The sequence below is a fragment of the Zootoca vivipara genome, chromosome 1, assembly GCF_965207765.1.
Source record: "Zootoca vivipara chromosome 1, rZooViv2.hap1.1, whole genome shotgun sequence".
NCBI classification, from domain to species: Eukaryota; Metazoa; Chordata; class Lepidosauria; order Squamata; family Lacertidae; genus Zootoca; species Zootoca vivipara.
In genome coordinates, this window is record NC_142582.1 from 7766521 (window position 1) to 7791818 (window position 25298).

Here is a 25298-nt window from a genome sequence, read left to right on the forward strand (position 1 = left end):
TCTAGCCAAATTGGGTGAATGGGGATCATTTGAAAGAGCTAGAAATTCGTCTATTATTTTCCCCGTGTTAGCTTCTTACAAGAACTGCTACCATTCCACAGGTATTATGCAGTTGTAATGGGAGGGGAATTGACCTAATTATAGCAGTATGTTCCCCATGGAACAACTTGTTCTAAGGTAGGCACTATTCTAAACAAAGCTTAAATGAATGGCATGGATTTCTGCCAAACAGGTAACAACAGGAAACATACAACACATTTCTAGGATCTATATATATATAAATGTTCCCACTGCGTGCGCGGATGTAACACCCTTCCTCTGTAACCACTGAACCGAATTTCAGCAAATTTGGGCACAACGTATCTTGCCCATCAGGGAGGGATCTGGCATATTTTTTTCCAAAAAAGCACACCTTTCATACCTAAAATAATGATTAAATGCAAAAAAAGTGGTGCGCAAATTATACATCACTAGCAGAAGCTCTGAAGACTCCAGCAGCATCCAAAAGAAAGGCAGATCACGCGCTGTCACCAGCAAAAGCTCTGAAGGGCGGCACCAAATAATGACATCATCAACCGAGCAACTGAAACCACCAAGGCGGCCATTACCAGACAACCCACAGTCAGGCCAGGGCCAAGAATGGAGATACAAGGCGGAGGCCTCGGCTCACATTTAAATACTAGCCTAAGCCAAGGCCGACAGACTAGGCCTCGGCAGCCACAGGGATAACCCACAGCAACGCGTGGGAGGGTCAACTATTTTAAAAATAAAACATAAAACCAACTACACAATACCAACTTTGATCTTTATTTTATTCAAAGAAAAATGATTTTTTCCTCCATGTTTTGTGAAAGAAATGAACAAGAACAGTAAACTATTACAAGTAAAGGAGAAATAATAACCTTTGATTCTGTATATGCTTGCTTGCTTATCAATGAGACAAATGCATGACTTGCAGCAAACCAACTTTTCATATAAAATGCGAAGTTCAGCTTACCCTATGAATTAGGTACTTTTAAATATCCAGCCTATCTTTTATCAATTAGCGTTCAAAGTTAGCAATCGTATTACAGTTTGGAACCATTAGTTGTTTAGACGGTCCTGTTTATTGGAGCAGTGAAAAAAAGGACTCCTAATGATCCCACAAAGTTGCTTATAATTAAGTATGAAATTAAAGATCCTGAAAGTAAGGTTTTATCCTCCTTCTCTGTCTCATTGTTATAGGTGATTGCAGTCAAAGACTGAATTGAGCAACCCCAATCATCTTTGGGCAGTACCTCATTCAACCCCATTGAGCACATGTTGAAATATGGGAAACTAAACAAGTTTCACAGCCTGGGACCCTCATCCCAAAATATATTTCGCTATCCTCGTTTAAAAGTTTGGTACCAAAGTACCTGAGTTGGAAGTGCTAAACATCTAAGTATATGTGCACAGATGGGTCCTTTGCAATAAACGACAGAAATCCCAAGCAGGAAAGGATTGAGCTCCAACTCCTGTGCTCAGTACAGTACAGTGAAATTTAGCTACAATTGGCGATACTGCTAGTGTACTTTGTTTGAGAAATCTTTTGCACCAAAATTCAGAATAAAGGTTTAACCTACCTGCAAAAAAAAAAAAAAGTTTCAACACTTTTAATAGTGAACACAAGAGGCAAATTTGGACAAAAGAAATGAAAGGGGGGTAATAAAACAAGGAAGGTTAGAAGTACATTAAAATACCACTGGAGGGGAAGAGGGAACCCTTGTTTTAAATGTTGGAGGAAGCAGGGATTTCTCCAACTCTCAAAGAATATTTGTTTTTCAACATGACTGCGTTGTGCTGGGGTGGGGTGGGGAGAGGAGATGGTTGTATCCAGACATCTGCAGTAATTGCATATTAAATCTGCCCGAAAGCTCTCTTGCCGCAACTCTGATAGCACAGCATGACATTACTGCAACAAATATGGAGTTTCACCTCTCTGGATCTGCCATCTACTGCACTTATTTTGGAAGTGTACCAGCGTTTCTATTATTCCTGCAGGTTTTATTTTGCTCCCACATTTGTCTCGGTGGCAAGTGACCTGAAACATTCAAGGCTCTCTCTGCAGACTTGAGTACAAAGATTATCACCAGACAAGATTTTACTACCATAGCCTTTTCCCAGCTAAATTACACATAGCATAGAAGAATGTTTACTGTAAAGACAGCGAAATCTGGAAAGCCATTACGGCCAGGGTCTTGGAACTAGTGGTGGTGCTTCGTTTTTCACGCATAATTCTACCCAAACTTCCTAGGGATTCCTCTTAAAACCTTGATTCTGACATTTAACACAATTTCTCAGGAAGCGGTGATGAAATATTTATTACACACACGTTTCCTTAGCAGCTTCCCTCCCCGTTTAAAAAAAAAACGCTGCTCATTTAATTTTTATGGCCAATATACAAAGGGAAGCTTTTGCATGCCCACTAAGACTCCTGAGCCAGCTGTCTTCCATTTTCATCTCACAGCACTCACTCCAAGGCCTCCCAAAGGTGCTGCCAGCAGGAAGACCTGCAGTCTCAGGATCCGATCTTCTGAGACTCAGGTCGAGAGATGTAGTGCCTGGCAGATCTGGCGTTGGGTTGGGGTTGGGAAAGGGAACGGCACCTGGTAAGGGAAGGGAAGTGTCTGGTGGACGAGCCAGATGGACCTGTGATAGGCGTGGGGTGGGGAGAGCGAATAGCAAAATGCCATAAAGCTTGCGTTTTTTTTAATCCACAACCTGAGATTTTTCTCCTGGCAAACCTAAGGAAGTGCGTAAAACTTTCACATCTCAAAACCTGAAACCTGGCAGTCCTCATCGGAACTTGAACTGAAAACTGGGTTCACCTTTAGGACTGAAAATGCTTAGGCAGTATGTCCAGCACTCTTTGGATTCTGGCTGATCTATTCAAATTGTTGTGTTTGCTCTACTCCGCGTGCCTAGGCTGGATAATAAGTTAAACACATACGCATAAAATCCACTCAATGGATAAAATGTATCCATAACCAAAATGGCATGGTCTCCCCAACTTTCATGTACATCAAGCACACACAGAGATATTTTAACAGACATGGGGGAGGCATATACACATGTAAGAAACATAGATGTTTTTTAAACATTGAACAGCTTTCCCAAGACTTATACTCTAAGCCCTTTACCTTACAAAAAATAAGATGTAATCTTCATTCTGTTTTTAAAGAAAAAATATATCATTCGTGGAAAAATTTCCTTAAATATAGCCATTTTCTTTTTTCAAAATATTGCTCTGGTTGAAGACCCTATTTACAAAGGAAAGTCATGCAAATATTCAAAAGTTTTAGATAAACTTTGCCCTGTGCATCTTTCTTGAGGTTGAGGAAAAATGAGTGTCGTAGAAGAGCACAACTTACAAATATGTGGAACTCTTTAGTGATAGTCAAACTCATGCCAATACACTAAAAACAAACAGTAAATAAAATGTTATGAACAAACAGAACTATGTATACCTGTATTCATACATCATTTGGTGTGGTTTTTTTTTTTTAAAAAAAAAAAAACCAAAACCCAAATTGGCACATTTGGTAGAAAGGACACTCTTATCAATAAAACTAGGCTAACTTGAAATTTGTAAGTGATAACCCTAAAATTTGGTTTAACACATAAACTTGACGTTGAAAAAGAAACCTTTGCATTATAAGCTTTTTTATTTATAAAGTAACTTTGTTATAAAAATTATCAGTGAAAGAACTTTTGTTTTAAAAATTACTTTTCTGTTAGTCGGAGTATCAAATGACTGAGGCACTAATACTGAACAGGGTGCTGTAGTTCACATGGAAACAATGTCCTAACAGCCAGGGGTGTTGAAGACAGCATCAACATTCAGTCTCATGTCAATTCCCGCCAGGAAAGTCTCTTCCCAGAAAACAGTCTTTTCAACTTAAACAAATCCAGGGGGGTCATATGTAGGTAAAGGAAGCTAATCTAAATAAGTGTTTTGCATAACTATAATAGCCTAAGAGCAGCATGTGAGGCTTTGCCTTCCTCTCCTCCTCCCAAGCAACACACACACAGACACACCCCTGCTCTGGAATATCCACCAACCTTCTGGGACATATTTCTGCAGCACACCTAAGCAGATCTTGGGGGGGGGGGAATCTGTTTCATCAATTCTGTCTATCTCCAAGGATATGCACTTTTTTTTTAAAAAAAAGCTTTTAAATGAATTAAAAGCCAAACAAAAATCCATGATTTTCTTAGGCAAACCTACGTTTCTTCTTAAACCAAAATGTGTAGATCTGTTTTGACTTAAAATGTGAAGTAGCGTCTTTCAGAACTTTTGTCTGCAGTAGCTTTATTTCAATTCATTCCCAATATTTTCACAACTATGCTTTGGGGTGACAAGAGAAACCAGGCATAAGAAATCTATTCCATTCTAAAATCCCTGTGCAGTTTTAATTTCAACGAGAGGACAGAAATATTGCTCGTGTGCAGCGTTCTGGATGAACGGTTCTGTGTGGCCCTGGGAAGCTGTGTAGATTCATCTGCTTTCAAAGGGGTGGAGGTGGGGAGGGGGAACAGCACAAAAGGTTACATGAAGACATTTCTTTTCTCAGCATCAGCATCCTTCTAGAACGATGGTCCCCAATGTGCACATCAGGAGATAAAAAACCAACACAATGGGGGGTTAGGGAGTAATTGCACAAACCTTGTACTAGGCTTATACTTTACAGTGTAATCCCGTGCATGCTTACTCAGAAGCAAATCCCGTTGTGTTTGGTGGGAATTACCCCCAGGAAAGTGTGCCTAGTCCAAGACAGCAAAATCCTATATGCATACTTACCTGAGAATATGTCCCACTGAAAACAACGGGAATTTACTTTGGAGTATGCAGGTCCTACTGTGACAGTCTCACTGATTTTTTTTCTGTATTATATTGCTTGTCACAAATCACACCGAAATATAATTCCATTTAATTTTCTGATCATAGCTATTGGCTTGGATCCAAAGACCACACATTACAAGCTGAAGGCACTTCTGCCAACGTTGCGAGGGTGTCCGATTCCCCAACTGCAGTTTCCCCCCCAAACTGACTCCAGATGTTTAGGGATCCTCCAGAGCAGCAGGGTGCCTGTGACAAGGAAGGGGGGGGGGGAGAGGACACATGCAAGGGATGTCTTCTGCTCAAGGGACGCAAGCCATTGTGGAGTAAAGTTTTGGTGGGTTTCTTGTCAGCTAGGTATGAAAAGCTGAACCTTATGTACAAGGCAAATGTATTCACTTCCAAAACTTAGTGCACTACATTTCCTTCAGGTAGAATAACGTACAACTAAAGTTCAATATTTCTCTGCTGTGGCAAAGATGCAAGGGAGCCTATTAAACAGGACCTTTTAGTGCTTTCAAACAAACAAAAAAACATTTTTTTTTGTAACTTTTACATAATAGAACAGTGCAATGTGCAGCATGCCCACAGAGCAGCAACGTGAACAGTTTGTAGGTATGTTGGCTTATTGGCAGACCTTGAACTTGTTCAGTTTCTAGCTCTGGTGCAGCAAAAGATTTCTGAAAAGCCCTCCCACTTCCCACCTCTTCGGCCTGTTCTTGAGTGCCTCTTAGTGGGGAAAATCAACATCCATGTCGGTGTGGTTTGGGAAACACTCACTTCACAGTGCAAAGCAGATTCTTGCCTCCAGTAACTTCCTTTTTTTTTTTACTTTGGAAGAAGCCCTTGAGTGGTTCCCTGCTGCCTCTCTTCAGAAATGTCCACGCCCACAATAGCTGCGTCATTCAAAAATGTCCTCTTGGGTTTGCTTGTCACCTTTCGCTTTTTAGCATCAAGTTTTTCTTTCTTAAGGTGCTTTGCTATAGTAGCTTTCTTTGTTTGATGCCTGGAAATGGACAAGCCAAAGGATTTTGCAGCACAATAAATCTTTCTCATCCCCCCCTCCTTTGCCTGAGTTGTAGTCCTGGGTGGCTGTTTCCTGATCCCTCTCCGAATGAGGCTTCGCCTTACAATGGCTAGTCCTGCAGCTTTCTTTGAAAACCCTGGCTCTCGACCCTTGTCCTTTCTCCTCTGCCACAATGTCTTTGTATTGACTCTTTTCAGACAGACAGCCACACGCGATGCCAAAGGAGATTGAACTTCCTTCCTATTGAAGGGAGTTAACCTTAAGTCACTGTCCTGCTGGGATTGGTGAGAGTTCAGTGGTGAAAGAACTAGGTTCTTATAGGATTTCTCTGAACTGCTACATACCAGACACTCATTCTCTGGGGAAACAGAAGAGTCATCCGTCTTATGACTTGAATTCTTGTCTTTCTCCTTAACTGGATCCGACGTGAGAGGTGTTGACGAACCATTGAAATCTGGCGAATTGAAGGACTTTGGTGCTATGCATTCATACTGCGTATCGGCTCGCTTCTTCCCGTTTGCATCAAGGCTGAGACTCCTGAACAGCTGCCGGACATGTGAAGCCTTCTTTGCCTTTTCCCCAGCTACACTTCTGGGAGGAGTTTTTAAAACTCGGTTTGTCAGTGGGTCATAATACTTTATAGAAGTCTGTTTGTATTTGTACCTTATGGAGTCCTTACCCCATAAGTTGTAGCATCTTCTCGTTTTGGGAATGTCTTCAGCGTTGCTCCTAGCCGGTTTCATCTCCGGACAGGAAAGAACATAGACCGTGGTTTGGGGCTGTAAAGGGTTCAGGATTTTGGTGTAAGATTCAGGAAGCTTGAGGGCACAGAGTCTGGTTTTCATGGTGGGCGTCTTCTCATTCTCTGACCATACAAAGTAACCTTTCGGATCTGGCTGCTCATGGTCCCTTCGAATGGTTTTTTGCTTCGCTATGGGATAGTTCAGCAAGCTAGTTTGTGTGCCACGGCTAACCTTGACTACTTGGCATCTTGAGGCAAGGCGCCAAGTCCTTTTTTGGGGCTTCCTTACTGCTTCTGGAATGTGTTGTGTTTCTGAGGCAGCAGGAGAGTTGCTGAAGTCAGAGCCAAATTCCAGAAGCCCGTTATCTGACACAGCCTCCAATTCCTCAGCTGCAATTGCACTGATTTTCCCTTCTTCTTCTTCTTCCTTCTTCTCCCTTGTTGTTGCACCATTAGCCAAGGACTTGGAATTAAAGTAGCAGCGGAAGCGACCTTCCCTGAAATCCCGCACAAGGGCTTCAATTTTCAAATCATCTTCATACATGATCTGGGACCACGTCTTTCCTACAAAGGAAGGAGGCACATGGGGCAAAGCTGGAAGAACTGGTTCTTTATGACGATCGGACACATCTGCTTCTGCTTCTGCTGTTTGCTGCACAGAGTTATTTTGAAGAATGGAACTGAGCTGGGAGCCATACTTCTCATCTTGTAAATTTACTTGAACCTCTTTGAGCAATTCTAGATTTTTAACAGCTGCCTCGGGCAGGTGTGCTCCTGACTGAGCATTTGCATCACAATCAAAGCTTACATCGGATCCATGAACACTGTTGTGGTCCAGAAGTGACAGGATATTTACGCATGGGTTAGTCTCTTCGTCTCTGCGAGGCAACTCTTGGGGAGGAGTTTCAGAGCAGTAACTCAGAACCACTTCGCCAGTGATTTCATCTACAGAAGTTCCCGCGCTTCTGCTCAACTGGTTTTCTTTCCCCCCTGAAAACTGGGAAGCTGCTTGAAAACTCAGCAAGTTACCGGTACCCACAGGGTTGCCAGTGTCCCTGAGACAGAAGTCGGAGATTTGAGTTTCATCCTGAGCCTGTAAGCCACCTTGTTTTAAAAGAACCTGACCTGAGATTAAAGAGTTGCCTTGATTACACACAGGACTCTCTTGTGAAACAGTTGTTGACTGGGGAAACTGAAAAATGGGGCTCAAATTTGGAGGCAGTAATTCATCTTGATCGCATATGCTCTGCTTAGTTTGCTCACACCTGTTCTGTGAAGCCAAATCCGGTATTACTGAATGCATCGTATATTTTTCAAGTATTGGAGGGGGTGGTGAGTGGCTAATGGATGATGGACAGGGTAAGGGGTTCACTGCTGCAAGTGGGGTTTTATGGCTACTACTTTCAGTCAGTGTTCCATCCGCTGCAACATGATTTCTTGTACTGCTAGAGATGTCTATCGTTTGCTGCGAAGTTCGTTGGCTGTGCACTTGTCCCCTTTCTTCTAGCGTTTGGAGAAGTGTGACTGGCCCAGGAGCCTCCTTCGGTTCCTCCTGTGATCTCTGGGAAGTAAACCAGCCTGACTCTGCGGTGAATGCACTGTCGGCGCTTGGTTCTTCTCTCTGGCTAAGGGCACCTTCCTTCTCCAGCACTTCCACGGGCAAAAGAGGCTCAATCCTGGAAAGAGGTTGGGAGCTGCTGATTGGTATGTCGTCGTACGTCGGTCTGGGGAAGGGAGGAAAAAAACCCACATAAACGTTGTAAGTACACTTAACACAAAACCGGGGTTTGCAGCTATGGGATTAAGAGCCCCAAGAGTTAATAAAACAGGAACTACTCCTATCAGTACAACTAGCACTTCGGCTGCAAGTCAAATTGGAGCACCAACAAAAACACTCCTTATTAACTGCCCCATAACTTACAGGTTTGAACTTTGAATTTCATGGGCGATAATATTTTATTTAAAGCCCATTAATGTTACTGTAGAATGGTGAGGAAAGGGAGGGAAGCGACGGCATTCTGCTGCATAGGAAAGACTGCAGCACTGTTCCCAGAACTACTAGTAGTGCCAAGACACTCTGCCACAATGATTAACACTCTTCTGAGCTACTGGAGCGCTGGGGAAGGATATGTTGGGACAATAAAAATAAAAGAAAGAATATGAGCCTTCATCTGGGAAGCCTTTGTTGTAGCAGACACTCTTTGAGGCAGGAAAGCTTAATGTAATAATGCAGCTAACGGCTGCCTATGAGCACCAGAGCACAGAAGCAATGCATACGCATCTTTACATTGTAGAATTGGAAATGCTACTTGGATAGGTTTTAATTTAAAGAAAGACAGATTTTTTTAAAGTGCATCAACAAGAATATAAATAAACTGTACCCAGCATCAGTTTATACACAGACATGAACTGCATTAGACACCTAAGACAGCATGCATTTCTATTCTGAATAATCTTCTTGTGACAAAAACATGAATATTCCTGTATTGTGTGCATCTTATTGTACAGCCACTGGTTAGGATCCTAATTTTCTTATTCCATGAACAGAAGGAGCTTCTGTTTACAGAATGAAAAATCAGGATCCAAGCTACTGTGTCTGTAAAACCTGCATAAGCTTAATCCACAGCGGTGTAGATAAATTCTTCTCCCCCCTCGTCCTTGCCCTTTCTGTAAACTAAACCAAAGTGTTCTTGTCACTGCAGCCAATATTTGCAGTGATGTGGGTCAATTTTTTTATGAGATTCTCAACTGATTACTAACTGTGCCCCCATTCAGTGACTAGGTCCATGGGTCCATGGTTGCATTCAAATGTCAAAAGATCTGAGAGGGGAAATCCTACTTAAACAAAGGGTCAATATTTTCCTTCATACAGGAACAGTTTACCTGATGTTTCAGACCATGGATGCAGGCAGTTAACCACCAGTGTTGCTTTGCACTAATGGTCGAGCAAAGGCTCGTCTTTGCACTAATTATGCTCTTGTGTGCATTTTATATGTCTGAGTTTATATTCAGATTGCCCTGAAAGAAGCTTTTACAGCAGCTTCCTTGTCCCCATATTGTTCTAATACTAGCTAGAATCAAGATAGCCTTGCAAGATGCTGAAATTCCATTAAAATCAACACAGCAAAGGGGAGATGTGTTAAAAATTCAAACGCCTCTCAAGCAGGAAAATGAACAAAGGCAAAACAAAACACATTCCTACGAGTGTGTGGGAGCATTCATAGCGGCCACCAACCATCTAAGTGGAATGAAAGGTTTAGATGCATGGCAGCTGCTCAGAATTGTGTTCTGGCAGAAAATGCTGGTTTTGTCCTGGACTTTTTGACGCTTTGTATCTTTTAATTTCAAGTCTTTGATAAACCATATCAGTGAATGAAATACTAGCTTCTTAACAGACACCAAAGAACATTCCTTATTTTCTGGTAGCATCCTGCAGTCTAAGAATTGATGCGCTGTCTTTTCAGAAAGGAAATAGCAGCAGCATGAAACAGCAGTCTTCAGAAATATCCTCCCTACCATCAATACAGCACATAACATAAAAGTATGATGGATGAAACACCAAGTAATAAAACCTTCTACGCTAACTTTTATAAATAATATATCAGGTACCAGAGCAAAATACTATTTTAGTCTGCACTCATTAGAACGACCTATTCCCTGGCTCGTGGCTGCCACATGTGAGTGATATGATTATAGCTAACCCAGAATAGTCAGGTGTTTATTTCACTCCAGGAGTTTATTATTAAGAAGTTCCAATGGTGACCTCATAGCTGATGCCCAGATGGGATTTTGCTCTTGACATACTTTGAAAATTAAAAGAAGGAAAATGAAAGCATCGAATCCCATCACTGCAGCTCTGCAGTCTTCATTGTGCACAATGAAAATTCCTCTTCCTTTCCTGCATGCCCTCAGAACCAGCTCTGGGGGGGTTGGAAGACCCTCACTGGATATAGCCCGCTGTTTTCAATATAGCATCCCTCAAAAAGATGAGATAGCTTTGTTTGGGCTCCGCTTCAGGGCCTGCACAACTGGTGCCCTACTGTGCTAAATGCAGCCCACGAGGCACATTTTGTGCCAGCTGCTTGATGGGGAATCCTGATAGGAATCAGCAGAGAACACTGGGTTTGGGCCTCAGGATGCCCACTGAGGCCCCAGGCAGAATATACTCCTTGGGGGGGGGGAGATACAAATAAGACAGAGAGACCTATGCATTTCCTTCACTTTTCTGGATGTCTCTTGCTGCTCCATTTATACTGGTGAAATTACATGAAGAAACAGGGATGAGTGAGCCTCAGGTTTGTGCAGTTCCCCCACCCCGTTAAGTAAATACCTCTATAATTATGGTTCCAAACTGATTTGTTTCAAACAAATCATAGGTAGCATGGGGGGGGGGAATGTGGTTAAGCAAAAGCAGAAGCAAAAACACTTTCAAACTCCTTTTCCTTAACCACACAGAGGAGGAGATGGGAGACCAAGGCTCACTGCAGCTTGTTCCAGCTTGTATTACACCAAACTATGGTTCAGTGTGATGCCAAACTGCCGCCATTGTGCGTTTCCCTCAATAACCCACAATTAATTTTTGCATTCTCATCAATTCATCAAAAATGGCAGAACCTAGTCCACAGCAGACAGAATAAATTTTCGCAAATCAGTTTCCCAAAACAGAATCAGAATTAATATTCGGTCCCTCGTCACTTCTCACAGCAAAATTCCGACATTATACCTTTGCTGGTCTTGATCTGGACATTCAACTCTGTGTCAAGGTATTCCTTCCAGGTATCATTTGAAATAACATCATCCAGAGAAACTGAAAGTCCCCAGAAAATAAATGCGGGGATCTGGTGCCAAATTTGTACATGACATCTCTTTGAGTAGAATTCAATCTCATGCTATTACAAACATTCTGTTTGTGCAAGCATTGCACCCTACCAGACAGAATGTCCCCATCCACCCCTGTGCTGTTCTGAAGGGTTCTTCTGAGTCCGATTCCCACTAAGTCAAATTGGGGGATAGGGTGGAGGGAGGAGAGGGGAAAGCCCTTTTGCACAAATGCTTCCACGGATGTGGTTTGTTGTAAGACTTGTATCATGCGACGATTACACAACCATAGAATCGTGCTGATTTATTGTACCAATTAAATTTAAAAGCTCTGTAATTAGTGCAGATATATGAAACAACCCATTAAGCCAAATACATGTTTTGTATGAAGCAACGGTTTTCAGGTAAAGTGAGGGCCAAACCTGCTGCAAATTCAATAATTTAAGAAGTTTAACATACTACCTTGCCTATATATTATAAAAGTTAGACAAGCCAAAAAAAAACCTGGGTATTTTACCTGTTATCATGGTATCTATAAGGATGATGCCGCAAAACATCTTGTAGGAAACGCTCCATCAGGCTAGTTGTACCCGTACGATTCCTGCAGTAAGTGGCAAAGTGCCTGTGCTGGGTACTGGACACATGCTGAACGAGGGAAGAAGAAGAAGCTTTATATCAAGGATGTCCAACACACTGATCATGATCTAGTGGTCGATCCCTGTGAGGTTTTAGTAGACTGTGGTCGATCGTTGGCCCCCTTGCGGCCCTGCCCCCTCTCCCTGTGCTGCTGTCCATTGGTGAGCTTAGAAACGGAGGCTGTTATCTGGCCAGCGATCGTAAGGTTAGTGGCTGCTTCTGTTCCTTCTCTCTGAAGTCACTGAACCCCTAAAAAAGTGGCATTTCCCCTCCCTAAGAAAAGGTCAACAACTTTGGCCCGAACCAAAGTTCACTGCCAGATTTTAATTTTGAAAGTAGATCACAGTCTCTCGGGAGTTGGCCACCCCTGCTTTATATTAATCCGCTATCAAAATTTAACAACTGTTTTCATTACAATACACAAGATCAAGGGCAACCCCAAAAGATGAACAGGAAAAGATGCCAGTTGAACACGTGTGATAAAGATGCCACAGAGATACCCATCTCTCCTTTCCCCCTCCCAACCAAACACTAGAACATGGGTTGGCAAACTAAGGCCCGCAGGCCGGATCAGGCCCAATTGCCTTCTGGATCCAGCCCACGGATGGTCCGGGAATTGCCATATGGATCTCCTTCTCCCTCACATGGTGGTGGCACCTCCTCTGGCTTCTCCCCACTCTGCCTAGAGGAGGAAGGAGGCTGGGCTTTGTTGGGGCCAGCAGAAGCAGCAGCACTCAAGCGGCCACCATTTTAAGCAGCCCCTCTTTCGCGGACCACTCATTGTCCCTCCACAGCCGCCACCAGCCCCTGCCACTCGCAAGACACAGGTAAGCAGCCACGGGGGCTCGTGGTGCTCTTGCATCACCCCCCCCAAATATAGTCCGTCCCCCCCACAAGGTCTGAAGGACAGCCCCCTGCTGAAAAAGTTTGCTGACTGCTGTGCTAGAAGCAAAGAGACCTGGGTGGGAGAGGCAGATGCAGCAGAGGATGGGGGCAGGGGTCACGACAAAAGAAAGAAGCTGCACATAACTGGGGGAAACAATGGTGAGGTGTAGAAGTGGCCAAAATTAAGGAGTAAGAAATGGTAATATAAAGATGGTTGAATGGGAACTGGAGAAGCAGGAGGAGGAGGTTCTGCATCTCTGTCCTTTAGGCCAATGGAATTTCCCTCCTAAGGTTTAAGGAAGTTTTTCCACTTCTCAAATGTATTTAACCTCTCTACCCCCAGCTTCCAAGGCACAGGTTTTCCTTGCCTAAATGTTCTACTAGCCACGCGAGCATCTCTTCCATGGTATCCTGTACAGTGGAATGCAACTTCTATCAACAGCTAAAGCCCAGCCCAAGGATTGTAATGATAGCAGTGAGAAATAGGTGATAGCGCTAAGGAAGATCAGGAAGAGTTGGACCTGCCAGAGAGAGGGGCTGTTCTCTACACCTAATGCACATATTGAACTCTACTCGTTTTCACAAACATGCTTTTCTTAAGTTGTAGTGAATGCGGGAGTGAACCACTGTTTACAGATCTATTACCTAAACAATTTTTTTTTTAGTGCAAACACCTTCAAGCTGAGGATTAAAAATGAAACTGGCTGTGTCAAACAATGTTCCCATCCTCTATTTTTAAACCTTTAGATCCAGTTCAGTAAACTAACAGCTGATCAAGTCCTTTGACAGATAATGGAAAACTAAGGTTCCCATAATGGAAGTTGGAGTTAAGTCCTTACCTGTTCAAGATTACTGTAGTGTACATGGCAACAGTTGCAATAGCCTTGCCTGTTCTGTATGACAGGTAGTCCAGCCCCAGCCAGCTCTGGTACTTGTGTGCTTAAAATGAAAAGTAGAAATTTTCATATAACCAGCTGTTTTCAGAGGGAGAGAGACGTTAGACTCCTACCCTGATGAGGGCTGCTATTAAAACAACATTCATGTTACTTTTTCCACACTCAATCAAAATTAACCACACATAAGTAAAATTCAGTATGGCCTCACCTCTACGTATATAAAATTTTCTGACCCAAGAAATATTCATCCCTTTATTGGATGAGTGAAAAAGTAATGGTTCAGAATCATTCCACTTTTGAAATGGTTAAAACATGTTAGTGCATTGAACAAGCATTCCTAAACCTCAGTTCGACCATGGGGGAGGTAGAAAGCACTTAGGATTTTTTTACTAACAACTCTGAAGAACGTACACATTTTTCAGATTGTTATGAACTGGTAACATATCGAGATGCTTTACAGCTACACTACATTGTTCATTTACAGCACTTGTCAGCGATTTCAGAGACCCAAAGAGATGGGCTCTTAAAATTAATTCACAAAAATCATTTATCAATGCTGATCAACATCACAGGCCATTAAGACGCTTCCAACTAAGAAGATTGTTAATGAAAGTAGCTTAAGCTAATCCTGCATTATTTCCTAGGATAGAAGTGTCAAGAAAGGAGATTTTAGTCAGAACTCTAAGAAATGCAGAACCGCGAAATTTCAGACAGGGAGTGGGGAAGCTTCCAGGCAGTGCAAGCAAGTCAACCTGACTGGGAGAAAGGCTTCAAGAACAATTCACTGTTGACTGCATACAATCATCCATTTTTTGCTGACTGCAAAAGCAGTCATGGAATATGCATGCAAACAAAAATAATTCTATATATAAAAAAATTTCATTCTGCTCACTATTCCCACTGCTATATTTTAAACAGTGCTGAACCTGCAACAAAATGTTGCAGTGTGAAGTACTCCTGTTTAGTATTCCAGTGAGGCAGCCAGACATACCTTCTTCCTTGACACTCCATCCCATTCCCCCCTCCCACCCAGTTTTCTGCTTTTATCCCCCCGCCCCCCGGTAACAGTCAGCCACCATTCCATGTCCTCTGAGCATCCAGGAGCATCCAGGTCAAGGAGGCTCCACCTGCACACACTTTGGGTTGCTTTCAATGTAGCGCTAAGGAAAAATTTCCATCAGTGCAATTTTCTCCTCCTCCCTGCACACCCACTAAATCTGATCTGGAGGTTCCCTTGAATATATGTACTGGAGCAGTTTAAGGGATGCTGTAAGGGACCCAAGGGGGGAGGGAGTCCCACTCTGCTAGTGTAAATATTTAATTACTTTAGTATTTTTTTATCAGATACAGGATAAGAAATCTGAGCATTAACTCAATAGAATAGAATGTAAGAAAAAGCCTGCTGGATCAGGCCAATGACCCATCTAGCCCAGCATCCTGTTCTCAAAGTGGTCAACCATATGTCGGTGGATGACACTGACCTCAAATGGGAAGTTCTAGTTAATGTATAAAGCAGGCATAGGCAAGCTCAGCCCTCCAGATGTTTTGGGACTACAACTCCCATCATCCCTAGCTAACAGGACCAGTGGCCAGGGATGATGGGAGTTGTAGTCCCGAAACATCTGGAGGGCCGAGTTTGCCTATGCCTAGTATAAAGAATACAGCTTCAATGTAATTCCACGTTAATCTTACTCACCTGCTACCTCTCTCCTGTTGTAAGGAACCTTCATCACCCCTTCTTTCTATATCTGTAAGAAGGAGAGTGGGGAAAAGATAATCTATAGAAAGAGAAATCTGCCAGCAAATAACCCTCCTCCCCAAGTTTCATTAACTGTCAATGCAGAAGGATACATTTCAAGCAGATGCTAATGATTTGATTATGTGGGTTTCCCCCATTAAATAGAGAGTCTTACCTTGTGCTGCTGAAGCAGCAGAGGCTTCATCAGCTTGTTTATTTCGATCAAACATCTGTAAAATAAAATTGATGCAGAGAAAAGCTGAGCATGCACAAAGGGACTTCCAAGATGTCTGCTCAGTAAAACTTTGCCATATCAAGAACACTGCTGCAGATTAACTTTAAAATTGCCTCCAACATTATTTTTTAAAATTAAAATGAATTGCATTTTTAAGTTAGAAAATGAACTTACTTTCTTCCTCACTCTATTTTTTGTTAAGACTCTTAAGACCTTTGCTGCCGTGTGATATTACTGCTTTCATAAGGATTAGATGTTGGAAGGTGAGGAAAGCAAACGAAAAACCGATAGGCAACGCACACATCCAAATAAGGTATTTACAGGCTTAACTAAATTACAAACTGAGACATGAGTTGAGGGCATAGTTTGTCAAAGATGGTTATGGGATCACTATAGGACTGAATCTATCATTGGTTCTTATTTTAAAATGGCAGCAAATCCTATTAAAAGCCACTAAGATTATCTCTAGTATGAATGAAGAAGAAGAAGAAGAGTTTGGATTTGACATCCCACTTTATCACTACCTGAAGGAGTCTCAAAGCGGCTAACAATCTCCTTTCCCTTCCTCCACCACAACAAACACTCTGTGAGGTGAGTGGGGCTGAGAGACTTCAGAGAAGTGTGACTAGCCCAATGGGGTTCCCCAGATTACGAGTCTACCGCTCCTAACCACTACACCACACTGGCCAAAAATCCCTTCTAGCTCGTCTGTGCAGGCACTACCCCCAAATCAGTACTGGGACCTAGACTATCCTAGAGTCTAGATGGAAGGTAATACAGTACCAAATTTCAGTTATACAAGGATGACTTGAAGTATTCCAATCTTTCTGTGATAAACATAACTAAAATCACTATGCACTTTTGAATATTTACCCTTCTTGTTGTCCTTCACATCTACTTGAAGAGCAGGATTCAAACACTATCTCTCATGTAAAAAGTTGTTTGCTGAGTAGGATTCGTCTTTCATTGTTAACGACAGCCTGTAAAAAAAACATTTTTTAAAAAAACAATCAAGCTGAAGATAGTTCATGAAGTTATAAAGCTGTTGAGAAATCACTACCTTCCCTGTTGTTGTCAGCAGGATAAAGAGCATCAGGATTAACTTGCAATGAGGAGCATCAAAACAAAACAAAATTTGGATACAATGCGACTTTAGAATGTAAAAATTGGAATTACTTTGCTAGAACAGTTTAACAGGAAAAATCCCAGTGGAAGAGTCTGTGGGGTGGGAATTAGGAAGTGAGGAATGTAAACATAAACCCGTTGTGTCTGGTTGAATGAGAAATGCAAAATGGAATCTAACTCGGAAGGACTGTGGCTGGACTTACGGATTTGATCTACCAAAATTGAGAGGAAGCCAAGCAGTTTTATAGAGAAGAATGTTGGTGATGACTGGAATGTAAGGACTTGCTGTGGTTTCGGGCGGTATATCAGGGGCAGTGATGCTAACTCAGAACGTAAAAAGGAAGATTCTCAACATGCTAACAACCATTTAGACAGAGGTTCCAAAGAGGATGTAATAACTGCAACTACTGTAAATCTCTGCATGCGCAACAATGGAATGAAGGAGGAGAAAAAAGAGTTTTGATTAAAGATGGCTTTTAAAAGTAAAATTATATGAAAACAGCAAGGTAAAAGATCAAGACAAGGAATTTTTTAAAGAGTGCAGTTCTTTTTGGGAGGTTTAAGCAACGGAAGAAAGATTATAATAATGATATGAGGTTGTGTAATAGAGAAGATCTCTTTGTATATTGCAGTAGGAAAGGGCTGGCATTAAAACACCATGGAACGAGAGGTGGGAATTCAACCTCTAAGGAAAATTGGAAATTAATTTGTATTTTTAAAAAATTGTCAATCTGAGATTTGTTAAATTTGTCAATCTGATTTTTTAAGACTTAATTAAAATTAATTGGCAAAAAAATGAAGGAGCACATCATGTATTCTGTAAGGGAAATCACAACTTTAAAACTAAATGAATTTGAGAGCATCAATTTTTAACTTCTCAAAATCAATATGATCCTTACACATATCAAAGACTGGATTTATTGATATATATTCTGTATCCCAGAATTAATGTAAGAGTTTATCATCTTGCCACTTGAACCACTGGATTTTTTTTAATGGGTCAAAGTCAAAGCAGTTTAAGTGCCAACAGTATCTCAGAAAAGTAGATAAATGCCATCATTTCTACTGTACAGCAAACAGAGATTACGGAGTAATGAGCCCAAATTAAAGTGGAGGTTTGATCTATAAAGCCTTAAATGGCTCACGACCACAACACCTCAAGGACCACTTCTCCTCATATGAACCAAATTGAACCCTGTGGTCATCATCTGAGGCCCTTCTTTGTGTGCCTCCTCCATTAGCGGTCTGGAGGGAGGCAACATGAGAATGGGCCTTTTCTGCTGTGCCTCCGTGTTTGCGGAATGCTCTCCCCAAGGAGGCTCGCCTGGCACCACTATCATTATATATCTTTAGGTGCCAGTCAAAAACTTTCCTCTGTTACCAGGTATTTGATCTTTTAAGTATCTGTGTCCTTTTAAAAGCTGGTGTAATGTTTTTAATGTATTTATTTTCCCTCTTGGTTTTCATGTATCATGTGGGGGTGGGGGCTGGCTGGCTGGCTGTTTGGGTTGCCCTTGGCAACAAATTAATTAATTAAATCTGGGTCCCTTTTGACAACCATCAGATTATCAGTCTTCTCTTTTAGTTATCTATTGCGTTTTCAATGCTCAGTGTGGCTATGGACATAGTCAGATTCCACAATTTTAAGGGTCTTCATCCCTCTCAGCTTGTGTATTTTTTTGCTTACGCTGCAAAGAACCATAAACAGATTGCATGGTGTCTACCATCTGGACTCTACATATCAATCCTGTGCAAATCCTGTGCAAATCTTAAGGCTTCAATCCTATGCGCACTCCCTTGGAAAGTAATCCCCAATGAATTCAGCAAGGCCCACTTCCAAGTAAATATTAATAGGCTTCGGCTGCAAATGAGACAAGTATTGTTAATTGCATGGTCTCATGTGGTCAATAAAAAAACAAACAAAAAAAACCTGATGATGCTAGAGCCTGGGGCACCCTTCCAGCTACGTTCCAGCTCATATTGAATGTGAGATAAATCACACCACAGGTATTATGGGGTACTAAATATTGGCAGACAAGAAACGCAAATACTCCACAAAACATGGCAAATTTATTCATGTTTATGTAAAATTGTAATTAATTGGATGTGGTTCAGTTTACACTCCCACAGAAAAGGGGTGAAATCATGTTAAGCTATAGAAAAAAAAAGAATGACTCAATTACTGTAGACTACAATTTGCCTTCTTTATTAGTCTCACTGTCTGTATCATTCTTTGTATGAGCAATCCAAAAATTCTGGAGCAACTTTCCAGACACTTATTCCTTCAACAATAAGTTGCTCTGTGAAAAGCTATAAACAGTTGCTCAAACCAATCACTTCTGCTCTCAGCCAGTGTTAGAAACTCACATAAACAAGCTAAGCACCAAAAAGGCTCCTTATACCAGGGTTACAGTCACCGAAACAGAATGTCTAGTTGCCATTTTTGGAGCAGATGCCACAAAAGTGTTGTTTTTCAATGCAACTTTTTAGCTCCTGAAATTCATTCTCATCGTGCGGATAAAATATAATGGATAGAATTCTACAAGGATGTGTTCCTAGTGCACACAGTCAAGATCCAAGGATCCCCATGCATGCAGCTCCAGATGATGATGCCAGGTGCCATCGTGGCACCCGGGCATCTTCATTTGGTTGCAAGTGGCTGAAAGTCAGGTGCAAAATATGCCTGGTGAATTTGAAACACGGCTCTCAGCATCTATAAAGTTGGAAAGCGGGGGCTGAACATTACGAGCAAAAGGGACCTATCTCCCCAAGCTGTTACCTGAACTCCCCCCACCTCCAGATTCTGAAACTGAGCTCACCGGAAAGAAAAATGCCTAGAAGGGGAGAATGGTGGGGGCAAGCCACAGGAGCACAGACAGTTCAGCTCCTCTTACCCATATCCCCCTTTTGCTTTCAAAAACAATCCCCACTCCTTCTTTATACATTACTGGGGCAGCCTTGAATTTAAGCAAACAGGCCTGCTACAGTCACTCACTGCACCTTACTGCCAGTAACATAATCTGGTTTCACGGTATGAAGATGATAGCTGCCAAAAAGCATATTAGTGATATTCCTATATCAGTCAAATCAGCCAAGTGCTTCCCCAACTCCAGTCCAACCCTGAGGTTTGATAAAAGTTGAAAACACATACATCTTAATAGAGTAGGTCAGAGTGTTGCTTTCGCAAAATACATATGGGATGCCTACATCCAATGCAGCAGCTGGGCATTTTTTCCCCAGGGAACAAGAGGTTTCAGACAGGAGTTATGTAACAGAACAGACCCATACAACTTGTTGACTCACTACGCCAAATGCATCCCAGTAGTATTGTATCCGTATTGTAATCTTTCCTTCCGACTCTTCCCTCTAATATCAATCATGGATGGTCAAATGCCTGGCAGCTAGAAAGTCAAAATGGGACACCTGACATAAAGGGTGGTTCCTACAGATCCAGGGGGGCTCCTTAGATGTGTGTTAGTATATTGTTTTGTTAATCAAAAGGGGGGGGGAACTGTTCTTAAAACCCACAAAAAGGACCAGAGAAGGACCTTACAAATTCAGTATTGAGGGCTTGTTTGTCTGCTTTTTTAATAAAGAAAATGTTGAAGAAAGAGGATCAGCTTCTGTATTCTCAAAGGTGTGATTAAGATGGAGAAGATTTAATGCCATGAGGTTAAAAACCTCCCCTCACCAGGTTTCATGAAAAAATACTAACTTCCTATTGTGCTTTTACCAGAAACTGCCCCTTCCCCATGTAGCAGTACAGCTTTCTACTCATACGCTTGGGGCTCACAGCTAGCAGCTGAGCCTGGAATCTGCAACATGGCATATGGTGGTCATGCCTGTCCCAATTTAAGGGGGGGGATCGGGGTATCCTTTTTTTACTTCAGGTGGTGCCCTTGACTGTTTCTCAAGTTTCCTTGTGTCTGAAAAGAATGGGAGCCCCTGCCTTAACTGTATGTTTAGACAGGCAGGGAAGTAAAAAATATATTCAAAGATCACTTCTAAAAACTGGAAGAAGAAGAGGAGGAGGAGGAGGAGTTTGGATTTGATATCCCGCTTTATCACTACCCGAAGGAGTCTCAAAGCAGCTAACATTCTCCTTCCCCTTCCTCCCCCACAACAAAGACTTCAAAGAAGTGTGACTAGCCCAAGGTCACCCAGCAGCTGCATGTGGAGGAGCAGAGACGCAAACCCAGTTCTCCAGATTACGAGTCTACCACTCTTAACCACTACACCACACTGGAGACACATTGAAGCATTTTGTTGCAGAACCCCCACTTGTATAATATGGTATATTTTTGAGTTGTCTTCTTTTCTGCACTAGAATATCCCACACACAGATTCTTTGCCACTGAACAAAACCTGTGAATGATATTTCGTAAAAACAAAAAATATCTTTTTCTAGCACCAGCTTGAGGCGCATGTTTCTTCACTGTCCTCCTGCCCATATAAGTCTCTTATGCTAAAAGCTGTGTCAACTTTTACACAAACTTCACCAACTGAACAACGAAAAAGAACAGCTAGTTCGGGCAAACTATGGTGACAGCTAGAGATACCATGTCTGGGTGCTTCACGCAAGACACACATAGCTGTTTCTCCACACACAGCACACAGTCCCACAGGCTTCCTTCCCTTTGGAGGGTTGTGCATAACATTTACAACACACTAATGCACAAGAGAGAGGGCGGTATTGTTTTCTTTAGGGCTTCCAGGACACTCAGCCTGTGTGAAGGCTGGAGCTCAGTAACAGAATGAGGCACCAGTGGAAAGAAAGATATGCCAGTGGAAGATGGACAGAATGACCCTACCATGGAAAGAAAGACAGACAGAATGATCCTCCAGCGGAAGGAAGGAATGATCCTCCAGTGCAGTGGTTCCCAACTGGTGAACAGCGGCAGGGGGTCCGTATCAAAAACTGTCAACTGTCTGGGAAATCCCATTTTGGGGCCCCGTGCTCTCACACAGAAGTGCAGCCCAGGAGACATGCATCATGGTTTTGTGCTGTGGCATGCTGGAGGGTATGGTGGCATCTTTCACATAACAAAAACTATCACAGAGATATCAACATTTTCAAAATATTCATAGTCTGGCTTTTGAAAAACAGAGGGTCTGCAATGCTTAGCTAAGTGGGAACCACTGTTCCAGCAGAAGGATAAAATTATCTTCTAGTGAAAGGAAGAAAGGAAAGAATGATCCTCCAATGGAAAGAAGGAAAGATCCTTCAGTTGAGGGAAGGATAGAATGATCTACAGAAGGAGCAGCTTCCATTGGAAGGAAGGATCTTCCAGTGGAAGGATAGAATGATTTTCCAGTGGAAAGAAATACCGGTATTTTCCAGCGATAGGTAGAAAAGACGAAAAGAATGAATGATACTCCAGTGGAAGGAAGTTAAGAATGACCCTCCAGTAGAATTAAGGATAGGGAAGGAAGACCATAGTTTCTACAACATGGACACAAGCCAGTCAGGGCCAAGGCTGGTTAGCCCGGTTGCTCTATGTGTGTGTATATGCATAAATCATTTTATTTTGAGCTGGGTGGCGGGGAGCACATGGCCACGTGAACCTCCCCCTCCACTCGCGGCCTGAAGCAGGGCAGCTTCGCCACTTCAGGGCCGGATCCGGGCCCGTCGCGCAAAAGCCTCGCGCGGCTTCTCCTTCCTCCTCCTCAGCAGCGGGAACCCCTCTTCAGGGGGAAGGCGCACCGAAACGGGGCCCTGCGACTTCCGCGCAGCTGTTAAGAGGACGCCCGACGGGGTTCCTTCCCCCCTCCCTACCCCACCCCGGCTGGTCTCTTGAAAGAACCGTGAATGGAATAAGGAATGAAGAATAAAAGATAATGAGAGTAAACGGGGCTGGGGGGGGGGGTTCGGTTGAAGGCACGCTCCGGAAGCAGCCAGGAGGCCCCGCCTCCCCCTGCGCGCGCGCACGGAGATTAAACCGCGGCCTGCGCGTATTCTGCGCGCCCTTCCTCTCATGCCATCTTCGGCTCCCTCCCCTTCCCCGCCGCCGCCGCCGCCGCCTCATCTGCCCACCTTCTTTCCGGGGTTCCTTCCTTGCCTCCGTCGCGACTTTGCTTTTTTTCCTCCCCCTCCCCCACTCCGCTAAGAACTGTGTCAAAGGGCGCGGCCGCCGATTCCTCTTCCGGGTTACCACAGAAAGAAAGGGAGGGAGGGCCCTGGCTAGGGTGTTCCTAGAGAGGCCTAGCGGAGCCTGAGGGAAGCGTGAAGGGAGGGAAACGCGTTCCACGTCCCCGGCTGGTTATGGGGCGGCCGAGAGCGCACATTGCAGGGTCTGCCGGGGCTGGCGCAACGGTAGGGTGGGAGTGCGCGTGCGCGCCAGTTCCCTCCGTCAGACCAGGATGACAACGTCGGTGACGTGCATGACGCACGATCACGGCTCCCCCTTCCTTCTCCTCCGGATCGGTGGGCGGAGGAGGAGCCTTTGCGGCGATTGGTCGTCCGGCCAGAAAGGCGGGAATTAGCGGCAAGAGGCATCGCGCGAGGTCTTCGCTGAGGGAGGGGCAAAGGCCCGTTTTTTACCTCAGGCTTCCGAATCCGAGGAGCCGTTAAAGGCAGGCGCCTGAGTCGTTGGGGAGCAGGTGCTCTACCCCTGTGTGAAGCATAAGCCTCAGATTCCCAGCTTTCATTAAAAACACACAAGTTTTTCACATTTGTAGACCCTGAAGGGCAAAAAGGTTTCAGCATTTGTCAAACATGAGAGGGGGAGTTTTTAGCCTTTGCAGAACATGAGAGAAAATCTAACAAGTACTATATTACGGGGTGTTTTGTGTGTGTGAGGAATTAGTCCTGCGCCCGCCTTTTTTCTTTGCCTCTCCTACCATCATCAATAAACTGTAGTAGCCTGTAAGGAAAGAGTTCTCTGGTCTCTTGACCATGCATTATTCCCGGTTCTTCAACACTTAAGGAAGGAGCTGGTCAGCACATTTCTGCAACCCCAATTAGCCGCCGCAAATTATATATCACTGTTGCCATAAGACTGTCTCCTTTTAAGATGCCAGCCAAACCCTGGACCAAAGTGGAATTTGGCTTTGTTTTTTGTTTTTGCACAAGGCTCTCTCAGGCATGATTTCCCTCATTGCCAGTGTCTGCGAATGAGATGTTCGCAATGTTTGTGACCCCTGTCATCCCAAAGAGCTGTAAAATTGAGCTATAAATCAGAATTAGAACATAAGCCAACCACCATGATTCATGTTTCCGCTCTTACAAGTTCTAATTATCAAATGGAATTTTGACCAAGTGATTGACCAATCTTATTTGTGTAGGCAAACAGCAGATTCAAAACCTGCTTTTTCTATAACACCTCCCCCCCCCAATATCCTAACATTCCTTTAAGAAACCTTCAAATGTATTTTATGAGAAAACATTGTTGCAGGGGATTCCCCCCCCCTCAAATGTTTCCAATGCTTCTTATAGCACATAAGTTTACACAGTCACATAAGCACCTCTTACACATAGTCCCCTACTCTTTGGTCAATATGGCCCCCGTAAATTAGGGCTGGCTAGACTCCTCCTCATCTGCAGGAACCCGTTCCTGGACTTACAATGAGTAGACCGGATGAGTCTATTTTGACAGCTCTACTGGCCTGCTCTTATTAATGGGTAGACTGGATAAATCTACTTTGATGGCTTACTACGTTCCAATTAATGGCTGTTGCTGAATAATGTCTCTAGCAATTGCATGCTGAACATCACAGCGTTATTGCAAGGACTCTTTTATACTTCCTTCATGTGATTTTCTTTGGTGATACTTATAAAGAATCAGCCGTAACTCAGATCTGTTTTATTCCACGTTTATTATACTCTGTACATTAAACTGTATCAAAGGGGGGATCCTGGGAGGAGAAGCAGCCATAATCTGGTAAGCAGGACAACACGTAAACAGCCTCCTCAGGAATGAGGAAATTCCATCTCCGACTGTGCCAGACAGCCAACCATCTTCTATACAATGGATTTTCCTCCCAGTGTGGATTCGGATCGTGTCCAAGTCAATGGACAACCATCACCCTCCTGATGACTGTGAAACTTCTCTTTGACCTGTGGAATGTAGAAGGGAGGGGGTGAGAAGGAGCCAGAAGTACCTGGCCAGGTGCTCAAATTACTACCTCTGGACCCCTCCTTCTTGTGATGTATTAATGATGTATTAGTGACATGTTAGTGATGTATCTTTAGGGGTGTATCTTGGTGATGGGGAGCACATAAAAAGGGAAGACCCCTTTTGTTTGGGGTCTCCATCTTGCTTCACCTTGTTGCATGTGGGGCCCTGTTGCAACAGTAATTTCTTTAATAAAGACCAAGCCTACTGGCTGCTGTTTT

The 25298-nt window shown here is 43.2% G+C and overlaps 1 protein-coding gene across 1 annotated transcript; it reads right to left on the reverse strand.

Annotated features, from left to right (window-relative positions):
• Nucleotides 1-793: 793 nt before the first annotated feature.
• On the reverse strand, nt 794-25298 carry ZDBF2 (zinc finger DBF-type containing 2). Its single transcript, XM_035137996.3, has 7 exons — nt 22998-25298; nt 16712-16818; nt 15779-15833; nt 15562-15613; nt 13809-13908; nt 11966-12093; nt 794-8354 (listed from the first exon to the last, which is right to left on the reverse strand). Exons 3-7 carry the CDS (start codon nt 15831-15833, stop codon nt 5690-5692), a joined length of 3000 nt encoding a protein of 999 aa, XP_034993887.3. The 5' UTR covers nt 16712-16818; nt 22998-25298; the 3' UTR covers nt 794-5689.